Raw genomic sequence first — 20,485 nt, 5'->3', positions numbered from 1 at the left:
TGGTGGTGATGGTGGTGATGGTGGTGGTGATGGTGGTGGTGGTGGCTGTAATGATGGTGGTGGTGGTGATGATGACGACATTGACAATGAGGATGACATGTGTGTCAACAAATTTGTTCATTTTAAAATGCCATATTGTGTTTCAAGTACAAAGTTTTCCCTTAATTCTTTAGTATGTTTTTTTTTCTAAAAATATATATGCCAACAATTGAACCATAACTATATAAAAAATAAGTGGAAAATAGGACACAATATGTCATTACTTATTTTAATGCATAATTTCAGAAGTGTGTAGGAATAGATACACATAGTCAACCTCTGCTGTAAGGGTCATTTGTAAAGGCAAAGCCAATGTCATTGCTTGACCTTCTAGAAGTAAACTGGAGACATGATGAGTAAAAACAGACATGTGAACTTTCAGTTTCTTGTAAGTTTGTGGAAAAATAACCTATTGCTTATATAAAGTTAGACTCACTGTCACTACTAAACTTATATTTTTAAAATAAAGAAATGCATATGCAAGAAAATAAGGCTCCTCTCAGTCACCCACACTCTCCACACAGACCCTGAGAAGCGTCTAGACCAGAAATCCAGGACTGTCAGTCAGATCAGTTTCCTTGCCTCCCTGTCAGTCACATGTCCACTAACTTCCCGGAACCAACAAGTGCAAAATCCAACTCAGAAGTCTAGGTTCTCCTACAGAATCCAGGGAGACACCTTCAGACTTCTATGAGGCTGGGAGTTGTATTCATGCCTAAAATCCTATGCCCCTTTGTCAAAAATGTCCTTAACAATCTAGGGTATGTGAGAGCATCTCAGCATCATAAAGGCAATGTACAACAAAGCCACAGACAACATCATGTAAAATGGAGCAAAATTCAAAGCATTTCTATAAAAATGAGAAAATGGACTAAGATTCCACTTTCAAATCCTCTTCAATACAGTGCTTGGTTCTGTGTCTGGAGAAATAAGATAGAAGAAATGGATGAAAGTAAATCAAATAGGAAAAGAAATCAATTATTCTTATTTTCCAAGCATTTAGTTCTCGACATAAATGCTTCTAACAATTCCAGAACACTCCCAGAGCTGGTAAATCCTTTCACCCAGGTAGCAGAATTCAAAATTAGCACGCAAAAATCAGTAGTCTTCCTGTATGCAAATGGCAAACATATCAAGGGATAAATCAGAGAAATAATCCCTTTCACAGTACTCTCAAAAATATATTGCAACAATTCTAAGGGAGTGAAAGCCTTACATAATGAGAACCTGAAGACACTAAAGAATAAAACTGAACAAGATACTAGAAGATGGAAAGAACTCTCATGCTTGTGGATTAGTAAGATTAAAATTGTGAAAATGGTTACCCTACAAAACCCAATGTATAGATTTCAGTGCAATAGCATCAAAATTATAAAGCAGTTTTTCACTGAAGTTGAAATATGCTTGTACACTGAATTGTGAAACAAAAGAGATATCTAAAACATCCCTGGAATAGAAGAAACTGTTGAAGTATCATCATCCCTGATACCAAGTTATGGTACAGTGCTATCAGAATAGAAACATCCTGGTACAGATATATTGGTTATAGAACCTATGACCACTTGACTTTTGGCCAAGGAGCGACAACACACACTGGTAGAAGAGAATATCATCAACAAATGGTGCTGGTCAAATTGGATAGTTATATGTGGAAGAATGAAGTAGGTTCATATCTATCATCTACACAGAACTTAGATCAAGAACCTAAACATAAGAACTGATGCCCTTTATTTGATAAAGAAGAAAGTAGGGGATACATTTAAATGTATAGGCACAGGAACAGAATCATAGAATCCTTGTAGCCCAGGTATTAAGAAAACAATTGACAAATGGGATCATATGAAACCAAAATACCTCTGCACAGCAGACGACACCATCATTCAAGTGAAGAAGCAATCTACATAATGTAAACATATCCTTTTTAGCTATAAATATGGCAGATGGTCAGAACCTTAAGTATACAAAACTAAACATCAAGGAAAGAAGTGACCAAATTAAAACAAACAAACCAACAATAATAAAACAGAGCATACATCTAAATAGAGTTCTCAAGTGATGAAACGCCAATAGCTGAGAGACATTTTTTTTAAAAATTGTTCAGCATCTTTAGCCATCAGGGAAATGCAAATTAAAACAGCTTTGATATTTCACCATACCCTAGTCAGAATGACCAAAATCAAATATCAAACAAAGCCAACCAACCCACCAATAAACCAACAAACCAAACAGGATGCTCATGAAGATGTTGTTGGCACAGATGCGTGGAAAGAAAAGCTCTTATTGGTGATGGGGATGCAAAATGGTAGAACCACTATGAAAATGAATGCAATGGTTCCTGAAGAAGCTGGAAACATATCTAACACATGACACAGTTACACCATAGTGCTGGCTAGTTTTATGTCAACTCAGCAGAAGCTAGAGTTGCCATCTCTGGACTGGGTGGTCCTGGATGTTTTAAGAAAATGGGTTGAGGAAGCCAGTAAGAAGAACTCTCCACAGCCACTGTTTCAGTTCTTGCCTCCAGGTCCCTACCTTGAGTTCTTGCACTAACTGCCTTGATGATAGAGTATGAGCTGTGAGATGAAGTAAACCCTTTGCTCTCCAAGGAGTTTCTTTTGTTCACAATGTTTAATCATAGCAATAGAAACTCCAGCTAAGTCAATACTATCTATCTATCTATCTATCTATCTATCTATCTATCTATCTATCTATCTATCTATCTGAGTTTTAATGAAATTATCATACAAAGGGGGAATAATCTCCTAAACAGAACATGCATACTAGCAAATAAAAACCATGATACCAGGAATGGATTGCTTATTTTTGAATTTTTGGCTAGTTGAGTTTCATATACCCCCAATTATTACAGGTTAATGCTATTAATTTTGGTTACTCTCCATAACCCAATTATAAGACCTTATTGCTGAAGATTCTACAGGCTTGAGTCACAGAAAAAATCATCTGGTATTTAGTTGGAAGCTTCATCCATGCTTGGTATCTTTCATAGTGCTGGCAAGTGTAAGCTTGCTACCAGAAAATGAATATGATCATCAGTCTCATCCATCTACAAACATTGGGAGCTACAGCTGGCCAACAAGGCATAGTAGTAGTGCCATGAGAGTAAATGAATGGTCTAGCAATAACTAATTACTTTGTAACGGTTGCCCAACTCATGAGATAGATCCCATAGAGAGTGTTGTTTAAGAAGTCAGTAACTTGTAGGTAGACAGGCAATAGGCAGTATAGGAGAGCTTATTACTATTATTCTGCTAACTGCACATTGTATTAAATGTATTAAAATGACTCCTAATGGCTCATTGTTATACCCGTAGATCAGAGTATCTCTCAAGTACCATCACAGACACTTTTTGCAGTAGATGACAATTAAAATAGATCATTAACTGGTGACCATGTAAAGAATAAAAGTGCTGAGGTACTTAGCCATAAATGGGACAAATCTATCACACCTTTCCTGAAAATCTCAGGGAGTTTAGAGAAAATAATTTTTATACAATAATTTTTTTAATCATATTCACTTTCTCTCTCCCAGCTCTTCCTAGATTCAACTCTCTTACCTTTCTAATGTTGGTCATTCTTGCTTCCATTAAGGCCAATTGGTGATGCCTAAATATTCTTGAGTGTGTAGCCTTTCACACTTGGAGTATAGCTGACTTATTTTAGAGACTCCACTCTTAGAGAAAACCAGTTCTTTCCCAACAGTGAACAGCTGCCAATAGTTCACTGGCTATGGAGGGAACTTGTGCCCAGCTCTCTCCTTGCTTGAGTTGCTTTGCCTTGTGTTTGACAGCTCTTGTGCTTTGAGAGCATGTGTGCAGCTGCCCCACTGTGTCCAGAAGACTGTAGATTTATAGTCATCTATCATCTCTGGCTCTTAAGTTCTTTCTATTTCTTCTTCTGCAGTGATCTCTGAGCCTTCATAGGAGGGGCACAGAATGTATTTTCCCTGTAGGACTGAACATTCCACAGTACCTGATACTTTGTACCTTGGAGAATTGTAGGTCTCTATGTTGATAAGTTTTCTTTAAGGATGTGAGCCTTGGGTAGGCTTACCACATCCCAGGACAAGGTCCCACTCTTGAGAATAATAAAGTAACCTAAACTGGATTCCACACCCCAAACAACAACGAAAATTCAAATTTGGCTAGATATGGAGGTGAAGATGCCCATTTCTCTGACTTTCATCAGAGTGTAGATAAGTTCCAGGCCAGTGTGTACTGTAGAGGGAAATTCTATCACAAGGAACACACACACACACATGCACATGCATGCATACACACAGAGCACCCCCACTACACACACTACAAACATACAATTATTATTTCACTGTGAATGCTACTCTTAACAGTGAACAAATTTCAATATTACCATGGGAAAGTGGATTCATCAGGATGGCAGTTAGAGGCCAGAGTGAAGATAGTTTAGAATGTTTTGGCCATGCCCGACGGCTTTGATTTTCCTGCTTGTCATGCTGTGTTCAAACTGAAGGCAAGACACATACTTTTAGAGAAAACAGTATTTTATCCCCCTTTTCATTTGCCGTTGGGTCAGATGAGATTACCCAGAAACTGCAAAAACTCCATGAGCTTTTTACTGAGTTCTGGTTGGTTCTATGCCAAGATAAACCTCTAGATAAAACCTATAGAGTTTATACTTTCTATCAATGATGGCTTTGGAAAAAGATCCTGTCTTTTTTTTTTCTTTATTTTCTCCTTGGTTATTTTATTTATTTACATTTCAAATGTTGTACCCATTCCAGGTTTTCCCTCCAAAAACCCCCATCCCATCCTCCCCTCTCCTTTGCCTCTATGAGGGAACACTCCCACCCACCCTTTCCCACCTTACCACTTAAGCATTGCCTTACGCTGGGGCATGAAGCCTCCACAGAACCAAGCACCTCCCTTCCCATTGATGCCAGACATGGCATCTTCTGCTACATAACTGGAACCATGGGTCCCTCCATTTGTACTCTTTGCTTGGTAGTTTAGCCCCTGAGAGCTCTAGGGGGTCCAGTTAGTTGATATTGTTCTTCCTATGGGGTTGCAATCCCTTTAAGTTCCTTTAGTCCTTCCCCTACCTTTTCCATTAGGGTCCCCAGACTCAGTTCGATGGTTGGCTGTGAGTATCTGCATCTGTATTTGTCAGGCTCTGGCAGAGCCTTTCATGGGACAGCTATACCAGGCTCCTGTCAGCAAGCGCTTCTTGGCATGAGCAATAGTGTCTTGGTTTGGTGTCTGAAGATGGGATGAATCCCTAGGTGGAGCCATCTCTGGATGCCCTTTCCTTCAGACTCTGCTCCATTTTTTTTCTCTGTATTTTCTTTAGATAGGAACAGTCCTGGGTTAAAATTTTTGAGATGGTTAGGTGGCACCATCCCTCATCTGGGGGCCGTGCCTATCTACTGAGATGGTCTCTACAGGTTCTATCTTTCCTTTGTTGTGTATTTCAGTCAATGTCATCCCTGGTGGATCCTGGGAGCCTTTTACTTCCCTGGCATCTGGTACTTTCTAGATGCTGTCCCTTTGACCATACATTCCTCAAAACCAAGTATCAGAGACCCTTCAGCACTTGATGCACATGTGCACCCTGTGAATGGACAATGTCAGCCATGTTACTAATTTGTTTACTTTTGTATATTGTTATCAAAAACATAGGTTGTTAGAACATCAAAAAAGCCTCAAATATGAGACCAAGTAACAGAAGAATATTTGATAGTGAAGTTTTCCAAGGGATTAGGACCCTTTTCTCTGATAACCAGTGTTACATTATCCTAATCATACTTTGCATAGATGTAGAACATATATTCACACATATATGCATGTATACACACATTATTTTTCTTCACACCCAATTTTTAACTAATTTAATTAATATATATGTATTTGCATTATATCTGTGTACAATGTATAATCTGAAGAAAACTAGTTATAGATAATGAATAGACCAACCATTTTGTTCCAAAGTGATAAATGTAAACCCAGGTTTGAATGAGATATCTTGTACACAAACAAGAAAATAGAAATGAAGAGCTTAAAATGCAGCTGTTACATGGAGGGAGAGTTTCGGAAATGCAGTCAGGGAAGAAGGAAAGGGCCAAATGAACTGGAAACTGAGGTGAGACTTGCAGGCAGAAGCCCTTGGATGAGCCCTGCTGAATGGCCGGGAAGGTCAGAGAACTGACATGCCTGCTGGGACTTATCATATGACTCTTTGAATAGAACTAGGAAAAGAAATGGGGGTTGAGTGCCTTAATGAGCAAATAGCTGATAAGGAAACACAAATTTTGAATACAAGCAATGGATAGGATTGATGCTTGCTAGATGTTTTTATTTAATAATTTATTTTTCGTTAATGTTTTACTTCTCTCTCTTTGTTTTGCATTAGGGTTGGATTGGTATAACACACTCTATATTAAGGACTTGTTTTTGAAAGCTGTACCCACTGGAGGGCAGCAAGCAATGCTGCCCATTTCATGCATAGCTGGAAGGGGGGTGGGTATGCTACCTACTGTTGTTAGTGTAACCATGGCACAGACTGGAGTTCTAATTACATAATAAATACCTGAATGTAGCTTAGATGTACTGGCCTTACATATTCATCTAATGAATTAATATGCATTTGTTGCTTTTGGTTAGCACCCATGATTAATTTTGTAAGAATTTTGCGATGATGGCTTGGTGAGACTGCTCAACATCTGAGTGCTTGCTGAGTTAAATTCCCAGAACCCAGGGATTCAGTGCCTCTGGCCTTTGTGGGCACATGTCACACACATGTGACACACACACACACACACACACACACACGTACGTCTCTCTCTCTCTCTCTCTCTCTCTCTCTCTCTCNCACACACACACACACACACACACAAATAAATCTTTAAAAATTTGGCACTGTAACAGAACTTTTACCATTAACCATCATTTCTATAATCGTTAACCCATAATTTCTATATACAAAAAGGCCTTTAAAGTGCTTATAAAAGAAGTACAGGAGAACACAAGGGTTACGATATTTCGAAAGTAATATTACTCAAAACATAGCTTTAATTACTATTTTGTAAGTAATTTGATGATATTAAGTGATTGATCTTATGCTGAACATCAAATTCACCTTATGGACTAAATAACGAATCACGTGTTACTGGAATAACAGCTATAGTGATAAATGACTGTAACTGCAGAGAATGTGGCTTTCCCTGAGAGTAGAGTAAAGGTGGCTCAGAGCTCTCCACTCAGACAGAAAAAAAGATTTCTAGAAACATTTGCAAAGACATTAAACCTATATTTTCTTTAGCAATAATGTAAAGTTTTTCATACCCTTAGAGTCATCTTTGAGATCAGCTCTTCACTATTTTCCAATATTGCCATTTGTTGAATCTGTCTTAAAAACCCTCCCTAAACACTTCATGAATAATTTGCATGAATTAATTTTATAAAATAGTATAACAGAAGATAGCAAATACATTGAATTTTCTTTTTACTTATTTGGATAAATAGTATTTCTTGGTTCATTTAAGTGTTCCTTTCAATAATTATGAATTTTGGCCATTTCTGAGTCTAAAGAACATAAACTATTATTTGCTGTGAAAATGTTTTTGAACAGTTACATAAAACATATGAAATCAACTCCTTTAGGTTTACCAGGAAGAAACAGTGAGTTGAATTTTATAAAGTTATTTTCATATTCAGATCAAGCAAGATCATGAATGCTCAGGTAATCCTTTACTATGTTAATAAAGCTTACTGAAATTTCTAACTTAATTTCAAAATACATGGCTAGAAAATGGAAGAAAATATTTATTGCCTATTCACTTCCCTAAATTAAGTGCTATATGTAATAAATGAGCAGAAATAAAAATTTATTGCATTAGCTGTTCTATTAATAATTTTCTACCTCCTACACTCTCTACTAAAACACAGGTAACAAAAAACTTGTTACGTGTTTTCACGCAATGCTCAGTGTTTAAACAAGTTCGAGATTCCAACAGTTCTCTAAAGGTAATCCTAGTCTAGCTAATTCCAGGCTTCACAGGTAACCAGGCACAATAGCATAGACACTCAGAGGAGCACAGCCCTGATCAAACTGAAATGGTTTGCATCTTGGCTCCTCAACATGATCTTGGAAAGGTTTTGTATTTTTAAAGAGGTGTGCTATAACCAAATGTTTTATTTCAGAAAGGCAATTTGGAGAGAACGATATTTAGATCAGTAGAGGAAGTAACTGTACCTTTCACTTGGGGTCTGGGTATCAAGGTGGTGATGATGATAGAGAAGTGGCCTTTCAGGCAACAAAACAGGTTTTCAGGAATTGCTAATAATGTAGTAAGAACCACATGTCTAGAAAACTAACACCTGTGATGTCACATCCAAGATTTTGGTGGAGTTATTTACAGAGTGGAAAAATAAATCAATTCTATTAGTGCAGAATGCATTTCAAAAAGACACAATGTTATTTTTTTATCAAATAAATATGTAATCATTACTGCCTGTTGCTTATTAAGGGAATAGCCTTTTTCATGCCTGTGTTTTCTTGCGAACATTTGCTGCAGTTGTTGGAAAGCCGTATGCTTAAATCAAAATTTATTCTCCTTCCATACTCGGGGGATCTTTTAATTTAAGTAAAGAAATAGATTAAAATGAATGTGCGTTCCAATCAGAGTATGATCATATAAACCAGTTTATATTATATTAGTGATGCTGACTGTCATTTCCAAAAGTATTGAGCCACATACCCAGCTACCCTGGGATGCATGAAGCCTGACAGCCTCTGGTTGGGCATGTCCTTTATGAATGGGAACATTTTGCATATTATTTATTTTTATAGTTATTTTAATAAAGCATTAATTAAACAGGGAAGTATTCATTCTGGGAAGATACATTGTTAGTAATGATGTCAGCTACACGCAGCAGTATGTCCGCGAAATTGTAACCTGAGAATCCATGATGCCTCAGAAGGGCTATTCTTGCAAAGTTTATCTTATGATAGGGCTGCAAATGCTACAGAGTGTGTTCCTAGTCTGTGTTTGATACAATACCATCGTTGAAAGGGTCCATGGAGTGGCAAAAAGGAATTAGACTAACTGTTGTACTCTCTGATCTAAAAACTATCTCAGATAGGGTTTCTTCACACATATAGTTTTTAAATCATTTGTCTGCTCAGATAAGAGTATTCTTTTAAATAACAGTTTAAGCAAAAGAGATCCGCAATTATTAATCTGTTCTATTAATAATTTTCTCCCTCCTACACTCTCTACTAAAAAACAGGTAACAAAAACTTGTTACATGTTTTCATGCAATGCTCAGTGTTTAAACAAGTTCGAGATTCCAACAGTTCTCTAAAGGTAATCCTAGTCTAGCTAATTCCAGGCTTCACAGGTAACCAGGCACAATAGCATAGACAACTCAGAGGAGCACAGCCCTGATCAAACTGAAATGGTTTGCATCTTGGCTCCTCAACATGATCTTGGAAAGGTTTTGTATTTTTAAAGAGGTGTGCTATAACCAAATGTTTTATTTCAGAAAGGCAATTTGGAGAGAATTGAGCTCACTTTGATTTCACAGCAGAATGTGTACTGTGGGGCTTTTATTTAGATTTAGTTTTATGATGTTTTCTATGAAATAAATGAAGAAGAATAAGCAATGAATCAACAATATTTCCAAGTATTCAACATAACAAAGTTGCTCTGCATTATCAGTTAAGCTAACCCCAAAGTTACATCAGAAGTGTTAGCCAGCTAAAACTGAAAAAATAAATAGTTTCCTCTTCAGAAGCAAATTTTACACACACTAGAATTCCCATCAAATTGCATGTTGCCTCATTAAGACTTAAAGAAGATATTGATTATTGATGGCATCATAATACTAACACATCTTTCCCCATGACAACAATAAAAACTCAAATATGAGAAATCTGTTTAAAAAGAAACAAGAACAAATCAGAATGATCTGCAAACCCCAGGAAACATTTGTTCTATCTCTGTGAGGCAAGATTTAAGGGAAATTTCAGTTTCCCAAACATGACTTTGTTCAGTCTTGGCCTCCAAGTTTATCCCCAGCAGAGATGTGCAAAAGAGCAGAGCTAGAGGGGAAAGTGACAATATAGTATTGAAGACCTTTAAAAAGTGCTTTTCTTTATGTTTGTTTATCCTAATTAGAGACATACACTGCTCCTTCAGGTTAGCATTGTGGATTGGCATGTGTAATATTTTTATAGCTTTATGCTATTAAAAATTCTTCGTTCAATATTTAAAAAAAACAAGATATTTTTTCTCATAATGCTAGGTGAATGTAGAAATAATTAATATTTATTAAGTCCTTTTGACTTTATAATAACTTCATTAATGTAAAAGAGCAAGTTTTTTGCAGAAGTTGAGACTGCTAAATAGGTATTAAGTCCCAGGCAAGTGTCAATCACTAAGGGGATTTCAGAATTACGTCGATATGTACTGTTCATCTTCATCATAATATTGAATTTAAATGGAACCATCTTCCCTTGTCAGATAAGGGCTCATCAGTGTTTCTATAAGCATGTACATACATTTCCTAGTGTTCTATAAGAGAAAGCAAGAGCATGGAGAGTTTGTAAAAGCTTGAATATTGTAACAAAGATTTGAGATTCAGTAAGCATTTAGTTACTTAAACGTTTCAGAATTTCTATCTTAGGTGAGAAATATACTCCCTGTGTGTGTGTGTGTGTGTGTGTGTGTGTGTGTGTGTGTGTGTGTGTGTGTGTGTGTGAATGTGTGTGTGTGTGTGTGTGTGTGTGTGTGTAACCCCTTATTCTGTGGGTGTAATTTTTATATCTTCTGAAAAATTCACTTACATGCTTCCAGGCACAGGAGTCTTCCTTGGATTACTAGACTTTAATTCTAGCCAAGAATAAAATGGAAACTGACAAGACTTTTAGCAAGAGCTTGCTGCCTCTGTTGGACACTGGTAGCGATGGCAGGAGAGAGCTGACTTTGGGTCACGTTTAGAGAGCAGAGACTGACCATGTCTCCAGAAAGGAGGGGAGTGGGAGTAGGTGGGTGGCTCTTTGTAAGTTTCTTAGCCAGCATAGTGACTAAAGAATAGAGAAAAAGAAGACAAAACAATTTTCCTCGGAACTCGATTTCTAAACATTAGTTCAGTCATCCAGCTGACTGCCGACTTGGAATGATGGATCTCCACAGCTCTCATTTGCCTTCTGCCGTCCCTCCAGATGCCCAAATGCCAGGGAGTCAGGACTGGAGAGGGAGAAGTCATGTGAACAGAAAATGGTTCACAGTTTCTATACCTTTAAAATCCCATTGGGTCATCATTTGTTTTATAGTGCTACCGACTGACTGCTTGCCCCATTTTGCTCCCCTCTCCTTGCCTCACCCACTTCTTGTCCCCTCCTCCCCTTACCTGTCCACTGCAATGGCTGTCATAGAGTAGATGCTGGCAAACACGGCTGTGATGGGGAAGAAGTTCTGGAAGCGGCAGTAGTTGGCGCCAAAGTACCACTCGCTGTGAAGACCATAGATGAAATTGACCAAGGTGTTGAAGGCAGCCACGGAGGCGTCGGAGAAAGCCAGGTTTACCAGGAAATAGTTGGTGACTGTCCTCATGCGCTTGTGGGCCAAGATGATCCAAATAACAATGAGGTTTCCAAAGACTGCCACGGCCACCACTAAGCCATAGGCCAGCGACCAGAGCGCGATTCGCCAGGACGGCTGCACGAACTGGTTCGTCAGGTTGGCCCGGACCTGGGAAGGTGCCTGGGGCGTCACTGGCAAGCCCAGAGCGGAGGAGAAGTTGCCAGCCTGGAGCGCAAGCCACTCAGTGATCCCCAGCGCAGCGCTCAGATTCCCTGTATGGGACCCCACGCCAGCCGTCCCGTCGGTCCAGTTTTCGCCGGTGGGAACCGAGGCCATGGCCAGCGTCTGCAGCCGGGGACCTGTCACACTCCGGAGGCCAGCAGGAGCCCGCTCCCTTGAAGTTCTTCACTCCCTGGGCACGTTGTTTTGGGGCACTACCTGGTAGCCGGCAGTGATGGATGGTTCCGCCCCCTGGGATGCTGTGGTGGGGCAAAGGCTGCAGAGCTGGAGCCTCACTCCTGGGAGTTTGCTGCTCTGCTGGGCAGGAAAGAACCAGACTCCTCGGGGTCCTGCCAGGGAGGAGCTCCCAGGCAGCAACAGGAGAGCTGAGATCTGCGCTGAAGGCAAGCTTTATAGTCTCCAGGAGTCCCCAGCTTCCGTGACGTCGCGGGTCGCAAGACTGACGGAACACCTCCCCCCCCCCCTGCTCCCCACCCATCAAGCTCCTGCTTCTCTAGTCCACACTCTGGGTTTCATCCCTTCTCTGCGCCTTCCCTGGCAGCTGACAGCTGACAGCACAGGAAAGACATGCTTTCTCCCTGGAATCACAGTCTTTCTGAGACTGTCTTCCCTTTTTTAACTTTAGGGGATTGCTCTGAGTTTTACAGTAAGATCTATTTTCCTAAAACGACTGTTCACTAGGGAGCTAGGGAGTAGAAAGCAAGATGACAGGTGAATTTGTAGACAGTGTGTAGGAATGTGGTAGCCAATTATACTTCTGTGTCGCTGGCTTTGAGATTTAATTCAACATTTGGGTCCTGTTTATATTTTATATATTTACATATTTATATTATATTTACATATTTATATTTTCCGTCTGAGATTCCTTTTTTTTTGCTCCCACTTTCAGTGTTTACCCATTTCTCTTTCGACTCCTAGTTTTGTTTGTTTGTTTGTTTGTTTTTCGAGACAGGGTTTCTCTGTATTGCCTTGGCTGTCCTGGAAGTCATTCTGTAGACCAGGCTGGCCTTGAATTCAGAAATCCGCCTGCTTCTGCCTCCCAAGTGCTGGGATTAAAGGCGTGCGCCACCACGCCCCGCATGACTCCTAACTCTTGTCACTGGAAATCTGTACCCCCCACCTCCTTCTTGCTTTGCTTCTAGTCCCCTCAAATGGATCCACACTTCTATCCTGGAATATGCTTCTCAGATTAGACTGTCCCAGCACTCAGAATGTAAATGTTCTTAAAACAAATCGATGCAGCATAGATATTTTTGCCCACGGTAAAAACGCACCCAGTAGGGAATGTGAGTGTGTGCATGTGCTTGTGCGGCCCCAGACCTCTGTGCTCAGAACTTAACCATTAATTTCCAAGCCGACCTGTTGGCCTGTTTTCTGAGCTTGGTGAAAGTTGGTGACTGCGAGTGCTTTGTGGAGTGGAAACCACAGACAATGGTCTGTACTTCTGTAGACATCTTAGGACATTTATCAAACCTTGTTGGTTAATCTCTGAACAGGTTCAGTTGTAAACATTTCCTCCCCCATGCTATGCCAGGTACTGGGAACGGGTGACAGTAGCCAGGTACGGTGGAGCCTATAGTCTAAGCAGTAGACAAAGAAAGATACAGACATATATTGGAATTGGAATATTTAACAGCATGGAAGAATACTAAAACTACAGGTATTCTTGGGATTCTTTCAACTTATCATAGTATATTACTTTGTGAGATGTGTGTGTGTGTGTGGTGTGTGTGTGTGTGTGTGTGTGTGTGTGTGTGTCTTCTGCAAGATGCCTTAGTCATGGTGTTTTATCACAGCAATAGAATAGCAACAAAGATATTCAGGCAATCAGTACAGCTCCATTCAATTGTGCAGACAGGTGCTCCTTAAGAATTCTTGCTCTAACTACTATATCAATCGGCTATTCGAAAATGGAATTTGCAGATAAATGGATGAAACCAGGAAAAATCATCCTGAGGGAGATAACCCAGACCCAGAAGAGCAAATATAGTCTGTATTCACTTATATGTGAATGTGAGCTGTTGTTACTGTAAGTAAGCTACAATTTTTATTACCAGAGAGGTTAGGCATAGAGTAAGGACTATATGGGAGAGGTGATCTCCTAAGATGGGAAAATAGAACAGATGGTTATGGGATGGCAGATGCAGATGGGGAGGAAAAAATGGTGAGGTGAGGAAGGGAACATCGGGAGAGGAAGCTAAAACTAAGGGCCATTTGAGGGGTCATATGGAAATCTAATACACTAAAAGATTCCTGGGCTGGAGAGATGGCTCAGCAGTTAAGAGCACTGACTGCTTTTCTGAAGGTCCTGAGTTCAAATCCCAGCAACCACATGGTGGCTCACAACCATCCATAATAAGACCTGATGCCCTCTTCTGGTGTGTCTGAAAACAGCTACAGTGTTCTTACATATAATAAATAAATATATTTTAAAAAAGATTCCTAAAATATATACACATATGAAGGCAAGCTAAATGAAATAAGCAAATAACAGGGAGACAGAGCCCCAGCTTAACCTCTCTTGTCACCAGATGAAGCTTCCAATACCAGGAATGGATTCCATCTAATCTACTTGTTGACCAAAGGGGTTCCATGGGAAGTACCCTGCACCCCCCCACCCCCAATTCCAGGCTATTGCCAAGGCTATTGACTGCACTCCACAAACTGATAGACAGCCTTCTTGATGAAGACAGCACTTACACAACTCATTCAACATGGAGAAGTTGTGCTGGTGTCTACATAGAGCCATTATCTGTATGGACTACTGCTCAGATCATAGTGATGAAAAATGCCCTACCTAAGGAGAAATATAAATTCCAAGCCAACTACAAACCCTTCAGGCTACATGGTGACCTGTATGCAATATATGCTGATGCAATTGTGGGACAGAGATTGGGGGAGTTACAACCAGTATCTAATTTGACTTGAGGATCACTTCATGGAATAGGGCCCATGCCTGATGCTACTTGGGTAGCCAAGAACCTGAGACTAGATAGCCTAGGGACCTAGGGTAAAACCAAATACTACCGTTCTGCTCAAGGAGCATAGTAATAACAACAACCAAAGAGCAAGGACAGGCTGGACCCCCTTCCCCCAACCCCTGCACATATGTAGCAGATGAGCAACTTGGTCTTCATTCGGGTCCCCCAAACAACTGGAGCAGGGGCTGTCCCTGAGCCTGTTGCCTGCCCTCCTCTGGATCCTGTGCTCCTAAATGGACAGCCTTGTCTGACCTCAGAGGAAGAGGATGAGTCTGAGTCCCACAGAGACTTGATGTGTGGGAGTAGGGGTGGGGTAGGGGGATGGTAGGATTTGACACCCAGAGGGGCCTTCTCCTTCTCAAAAGGGGAAGAGGGAGGAGATATTGAGATATTGAGAAGAGAGGATAGGCTGGTATTGTATTATAAAGGGAATGAATAAATACATTTAATTAAAAGTGAACTCAATGACATATTTGGAAGTTCTTTATCTCACAATTTTCAGTCATGAATTTTTTTGCCCTTACAGGTCCTTTCTGTATATATTATGGTTTCTGGTTTTATGTTTTTATGGGAGTCCTGTGTATGCAAATGCCTGTCTCTGTGTCTATATTTTTCTTGTGTTTCCCTTTGGCTCTTTTTCTTCTGCTTATTTTGTCTATTCTAATTTGTTTGTTTTGTTTTGTTTTATCCTATTTTAATTTATTATTATTTCTTAGATGCTTGTTCGTTTCCTAAGGAGAGACAGAAAAGGTAAGGGTGTATATCTGGGTGGGAGGGGAAGAGGGAGGTGTTGAAAGGAGCTGGGGGTGGGGAACCATAACGAGAATATATTGTATGAAAAAGCCCTATTTTCAATAAAAGAAAAGATAATTTTTGCTCTGTACCAGTCTCTCCACCTGTGCTAAGATTAGGTTCTTAAATATAAATGGCACGTGTTCCTTTAATCTTCTATTTCTCCCTTATGTTCAGCCAGTTTTGCTGTCTCAGTTTCATTAAGCAGAATTAAATACATTCATTCATCCAAGAATTTCAACACTTAGATGTAATTGTTTTCTTCTTGCACTATTTGGGCATTTCCTGGTCCATGTAAGACCTAGTATTTGTATTTTTACTACTTTTTCCTGTAGCTATCTTTCTTGCCTCAACACTTCATTCCTTGTTGTCCTTTCTCTTTACTTTAGAAAAGTATCTAACAATTTTTACTCCAGTAGGAATTTATTGAACAAACTCCTATTAAAACTGACTTTCATTGCTCTTCTTTTGTCCTTAGGTAAATTTCTTTATCAAGATACCTACACTTGATGTTTCTGCTTACATGTCCTCACTTTACATATTAAGTACTTGCTACTCTTTGACAATGCACTTTCCTACCAACCTACTGGTACAACTTTCTTTATATTCCTACAGCAGAAAGCCTGACATTTAAATTCACTTCTTCATGACAAACCGTCATGAAACAAGTGGATTAAAATAACAAAAACTGTATTCTTTCACAGTCTCAAATAATGGTCAAGACCTGGTTTGTCTGTCTGGGGAGTAGCTGCTGCATGCCTGTGTGTGAACTCCTTTGCACAGTCTTTGGTGTTCAAGGCTCAAGGGAGAATTTCCTAAGATTTTAGTTCTGTCATTGCATACTGTTACATAAACCCCTTCAAATAAACTGGGGCTCTGAGAAACTCTATGCCTACATGTGCATATCTTTTTTCTTTACCAGACATCTCTCTCTTTTAGTCTCCTTTGAGAAACCCACACTTACACTCCCAGATGTAATTTTATTCTTTTCTTATCTCTCTTCTGTTCTTAATCAAAATTTAAGAAAAATGTCCAATTTTCCCCTTTTTAATAAAGACATAAATTTCTTTGAGTAAGATCAACCTTGAACCCTTATATCTCATATTAACCAGTTTTCTGCACAAGCTTAAAGAATCAGATCATATTCAGGGTTACTGTTCTTTTTTTAGGGGGGAGGTGGGGATAGGGGCTTAATTCTGTCTACAGTAGACTTCTATTAATTTCCCTCACATTCATGCCTTTTACTTGGGTAAAGTAGATTAATCTCATCCCAGCATTCTCCAAGTTATTTTTTTAAAGATTTATTTATTTATTTTATGTATGTGAGTACACTGTCACTGTCTTCAGACACACCAGAAGAGGGAATCAGAGCCTCATTACAGATGGTTGTGAGCCACCATGTGGTTGCTAGGAACTGAATTCAGGACCTCTGGAAGAGCAGTCAGTGTTCTTAACCTCTGAGCCATTTCTCCAGCCTCCCCTCCCATTCTACAAATTCTTATCCAATCCAGTACCAACACTAAGTATAAAATATTGTCTCAATAGCAGTTCAAAGGTCCCCATGCTTTATTATCTACATCATGCATGTATGAGAATCGGTACAGGTTTATCATGCGGCTAAAATCTTCATTCACATATCTCTGAAATTGTAATACATCCTATATCCTTCTCTAGAATGGAATGATAAAGTGGGCATAGGCTAGGCATATTCCCATTTCAAAAAACATGCAAGGGAGGGATTTAAAAGACTGTCATCAATGCAAGGTTTTGCTAACAAACAAATCTATTACATTTTATTTCCTGACATTTGACATCTGTGGTTTGATGTTCCAACCTCTGGGTCTGTATTGGCTGTATATTAGCTCCTGTCTCTCAGCCTTCCAAGGTCCTGTTGATTTTTGCTCCTGTGGCTTTGAGTTAAGTCTGTTATTCATCATGCAAGAAAGTGATGGCCCTGCTCTGCCAACAAAGGGAGATTGAAGCCCCACTGATCTATTAGACATCCTTGGATGGTTTCCCTTTCTATGCAGAATAACCCATGGTTTGAGCTGAGAACTCACAGTGGGCCTTTTCTTGTGTCTTGCTATAACAATTCTCAGGTCTAGCAACTTTTCATTTTATCCTGATGGGGTGGTTAGGTTACATGTCTCTCACACCTGATCATTATTAAAAGTTTATCTTTTGATATTTTATTTGGAGTGTTTAATATGATTTTTCTTATTTTATTTCCAGTGGTGGTATATTACTTCCTGAGTTTGCTATTATTGCTTTTGTGGATTCTATGGCAGAGTTGTCATATATCATTTGATTTTAGTCAGCATTCTTTGTATTATTATGTGACAGAATGCAGTATGGCTGTCACACTTGCTATTTGCAGAGTAAAGTGAAAGATCTGCAGATGTCTTCAAAAATTTGTCTTATCAGTTTTACTGATTCACATAACATTCTCTGTTGTATTTCAAGCGGTGACTTTAAAACAGTTTTTTTTAAATACTCAATTGAGCAGATTTTGCAAGGTTTCAAAAAAGAAAAGTATAAAATAATACTGGTTGAGAATATAAAAAATTAAATCATTTGGAAATATGCTTTTTTTTTAAGATCTATTAAATGAATCACCCGTAGAAGTGAGACTATAATCACTTCCTCAGAGGGTTTCTGCTACAAAGGAGCAATTGTTGATGTTATCTCATAATAATATTTCATTAGAATGTACAATTTTTATAAAAGAGGACCTGGAGTTAATCCTTCTTTGATTGTTTTTGTCTTCTTTGGACTTGTGAGTCACTTCCAAAGTTTATATCATGTGGGATGAACTGCCATCCACATAGTTGTTGCTCTCTCTCTTACATGCATATGGGAAGCAAAGAGATATGCAGCTAAGATGACAGGAACGGAACAGTGAGAGCTCAGAAAACTGGCAGTATATTTTGAATTTAAAACATTTTTTTTCTCTAGTATAGATTTTGGCCCTTTGTAAAGGAGGATGCACAATTGTTTGAGTATTTGATGCACACGATCCTAGCTTTCTTACAGATTTTAACTGAAAGGAGTTTTTGTTCTCCAGAGTCCTTCAAAACCTTGCAGTTTATCATTTTATTATAGCTTTAGTCTAGGATTAGTAATTATGTGTGACCTGGGGTTTGATCCAGCTTACTTATAGAGTTTCTATAAATATTGTTTCTTCTTGGAGATCTTAGTTCATTGTCTGTTGCTATTATAAAATATTAGAGGATGAGCATCTTATACAGGAAAGGTATTTGTTTAGGTCACAGTTTTGGCAGTGCCATACGTGAAGCTTCCTAGAGGGCGTTTTGGCTACATGACAGCACCCTGGATGACATCACAGTGGGAACATGCACAAAAGGGAGAAAGGACACAGCTAGAGAGAAAGCAAGAGTAATTCAAGACAGTTTATAAGCACTCTCTTTCCTTTCTTTCTTTCTTTCTTTCTTTCTTTCTTTCTTTCTTTCTTTCTTTCTTTCATTTGGAAATGACTAATGTGCTAAAAAACAAAAGAAACTATAATAATGCCTTCTAGTGTCTCCAATGGCCTAAAAACCTTCCACCAGCTTTATTATTGTCTCACCAATAGCCATGTCCTAGTCACAGTAGATATTATAAGAAAAACTTATAAATGAATTTATCACTTAATGCAGTTCATACAGTTATCATACATGGGATATTTATTAAAAAAAAAAACATGGTCATAAAAATCTCATCTTTCCTTACAACTCAGGTTTGAAGAACTCTCTTAAAAACTGAGCAAAGGCTTCCAGAAGTTGTGCAAGAGTAAAACTAGGAGGCCAAGGGGAGGGAGACATAGCACAGGTAAGAAATGGATTCACCTGCTGTGTTTGAGCAAGTTGGTGCTGGTGTCTAGGTGGGTTTTAATTTGGTTAATGGAAGCTCTGCTGCTGAGTGCAGATGTAACAATCTCACTAATAAGTGATGTGTAAAGAAGTTTCTGTATGTGATGATAGCCTGAATCATTCCCCCCTGAAAAGAGCAAATGTTCTTATCATAACTATGCCCAGTGGAGGCAAGTTTGTCATTAACAACGCAGACTTTGATGCAATCCAAGGTAGGTTACTAAAATAAGCCAAAAGCTTATGACTGTAATTTTATTTCTAGTGACTCCTAGTAGCTTGATGCAAGGACATAATTAGAAGAACACACAGAAATTTACGAAGAAAATAATACCCATTTTAGTCTTGTTTTGAGAATAAAGACATTAAAAGTATAACTGTGAAATGATTTTCAAATACACACTAAAATAATGATAGCATAACTCAAAGATGGGCTTTCCTCCTTATGAAGAACATGTTTTAAAGGCCATTAGTGAAACAGGATAAGTTAGAATGTTAAGTAAAAACAAATATATATATATATATATATATATATATGAATATGTATATCTGAATCTATCCTACTTTTTAATTGCATAAGCAATGAAATCACGTGCATGTTCACAGATGGCAATAGTGAAGTTAAGGATACTTAGCATTTTTTATATCAGAGGTTATTGTTTGATTTAGACTTGTATATGACTTTAACTTTTACAAATCTTTTTATTTCTATACTTTTATCACATATATACCTTTTAAATAAAAGATGTAGCCTAGGGAATTTTTGGTATTGAGAAAGAAAAGAATGGAGAAAAGAATTATTTGAATATATATATATATATGTGTGTGTGTGTGTGTGTGTATGTTTCAAATATATATATAGGATTGAATAAAAATCTCCCATAAAGGTATATGCTTACTGAGGAACTGATATTCTTGACTGACAAGCTAAATTAATCAGATGACATTTTAATGACATTGGCATTTTCCTTCTGATATTCTCTGAAGAA

General features: G+C 38.6%; 1 protein-coding gene across 1 annotated transcript in view; it reads right to left on the bottom strand.

Annotated features, from left to right (window-relative positions):
• Nucleotides 1-12,223, bottom strand: part of Tacr3 (tachykinin receptor 3) — a 95,207-nt gene extending 82,984 nt beyond the window's left edge. The window contains exon 1 of the mRNA XM_021158596.2: nucleotides 11,445-12,223. Coding sequence (XP_021014255.1) covers nucleotides 11,445-11,953 — 509 coding nt within the window. The 5' untranslated portion in view covers nucleotides 11,954-12,223. The remainder of the gene's footprint in view (nucleotides 1-11,444) is intronic.
• Between the last annotated feature and the right edge of the window lie 8,262 nt (nucleotides 12,224-20,485).

Source organism: Mus caroli, chromosome 3 (assembly GCF_900094665.2).
Source record: "Mus caroli chromosome 3, CAROLI_EIJ_v1.1, whole genome shotgun sequence".
NCBI classification, from domain to species: Eukaryota; Metazoa; Chordata; class Mammalia; order Rodentia; family Muridae; genus Mus; species Mus caroli.
The sequence above is the reverse complement of the archived record's forward strand: the minus strand, read 5'-3'. Positions and strand labels throughout refer to the sequence as shown.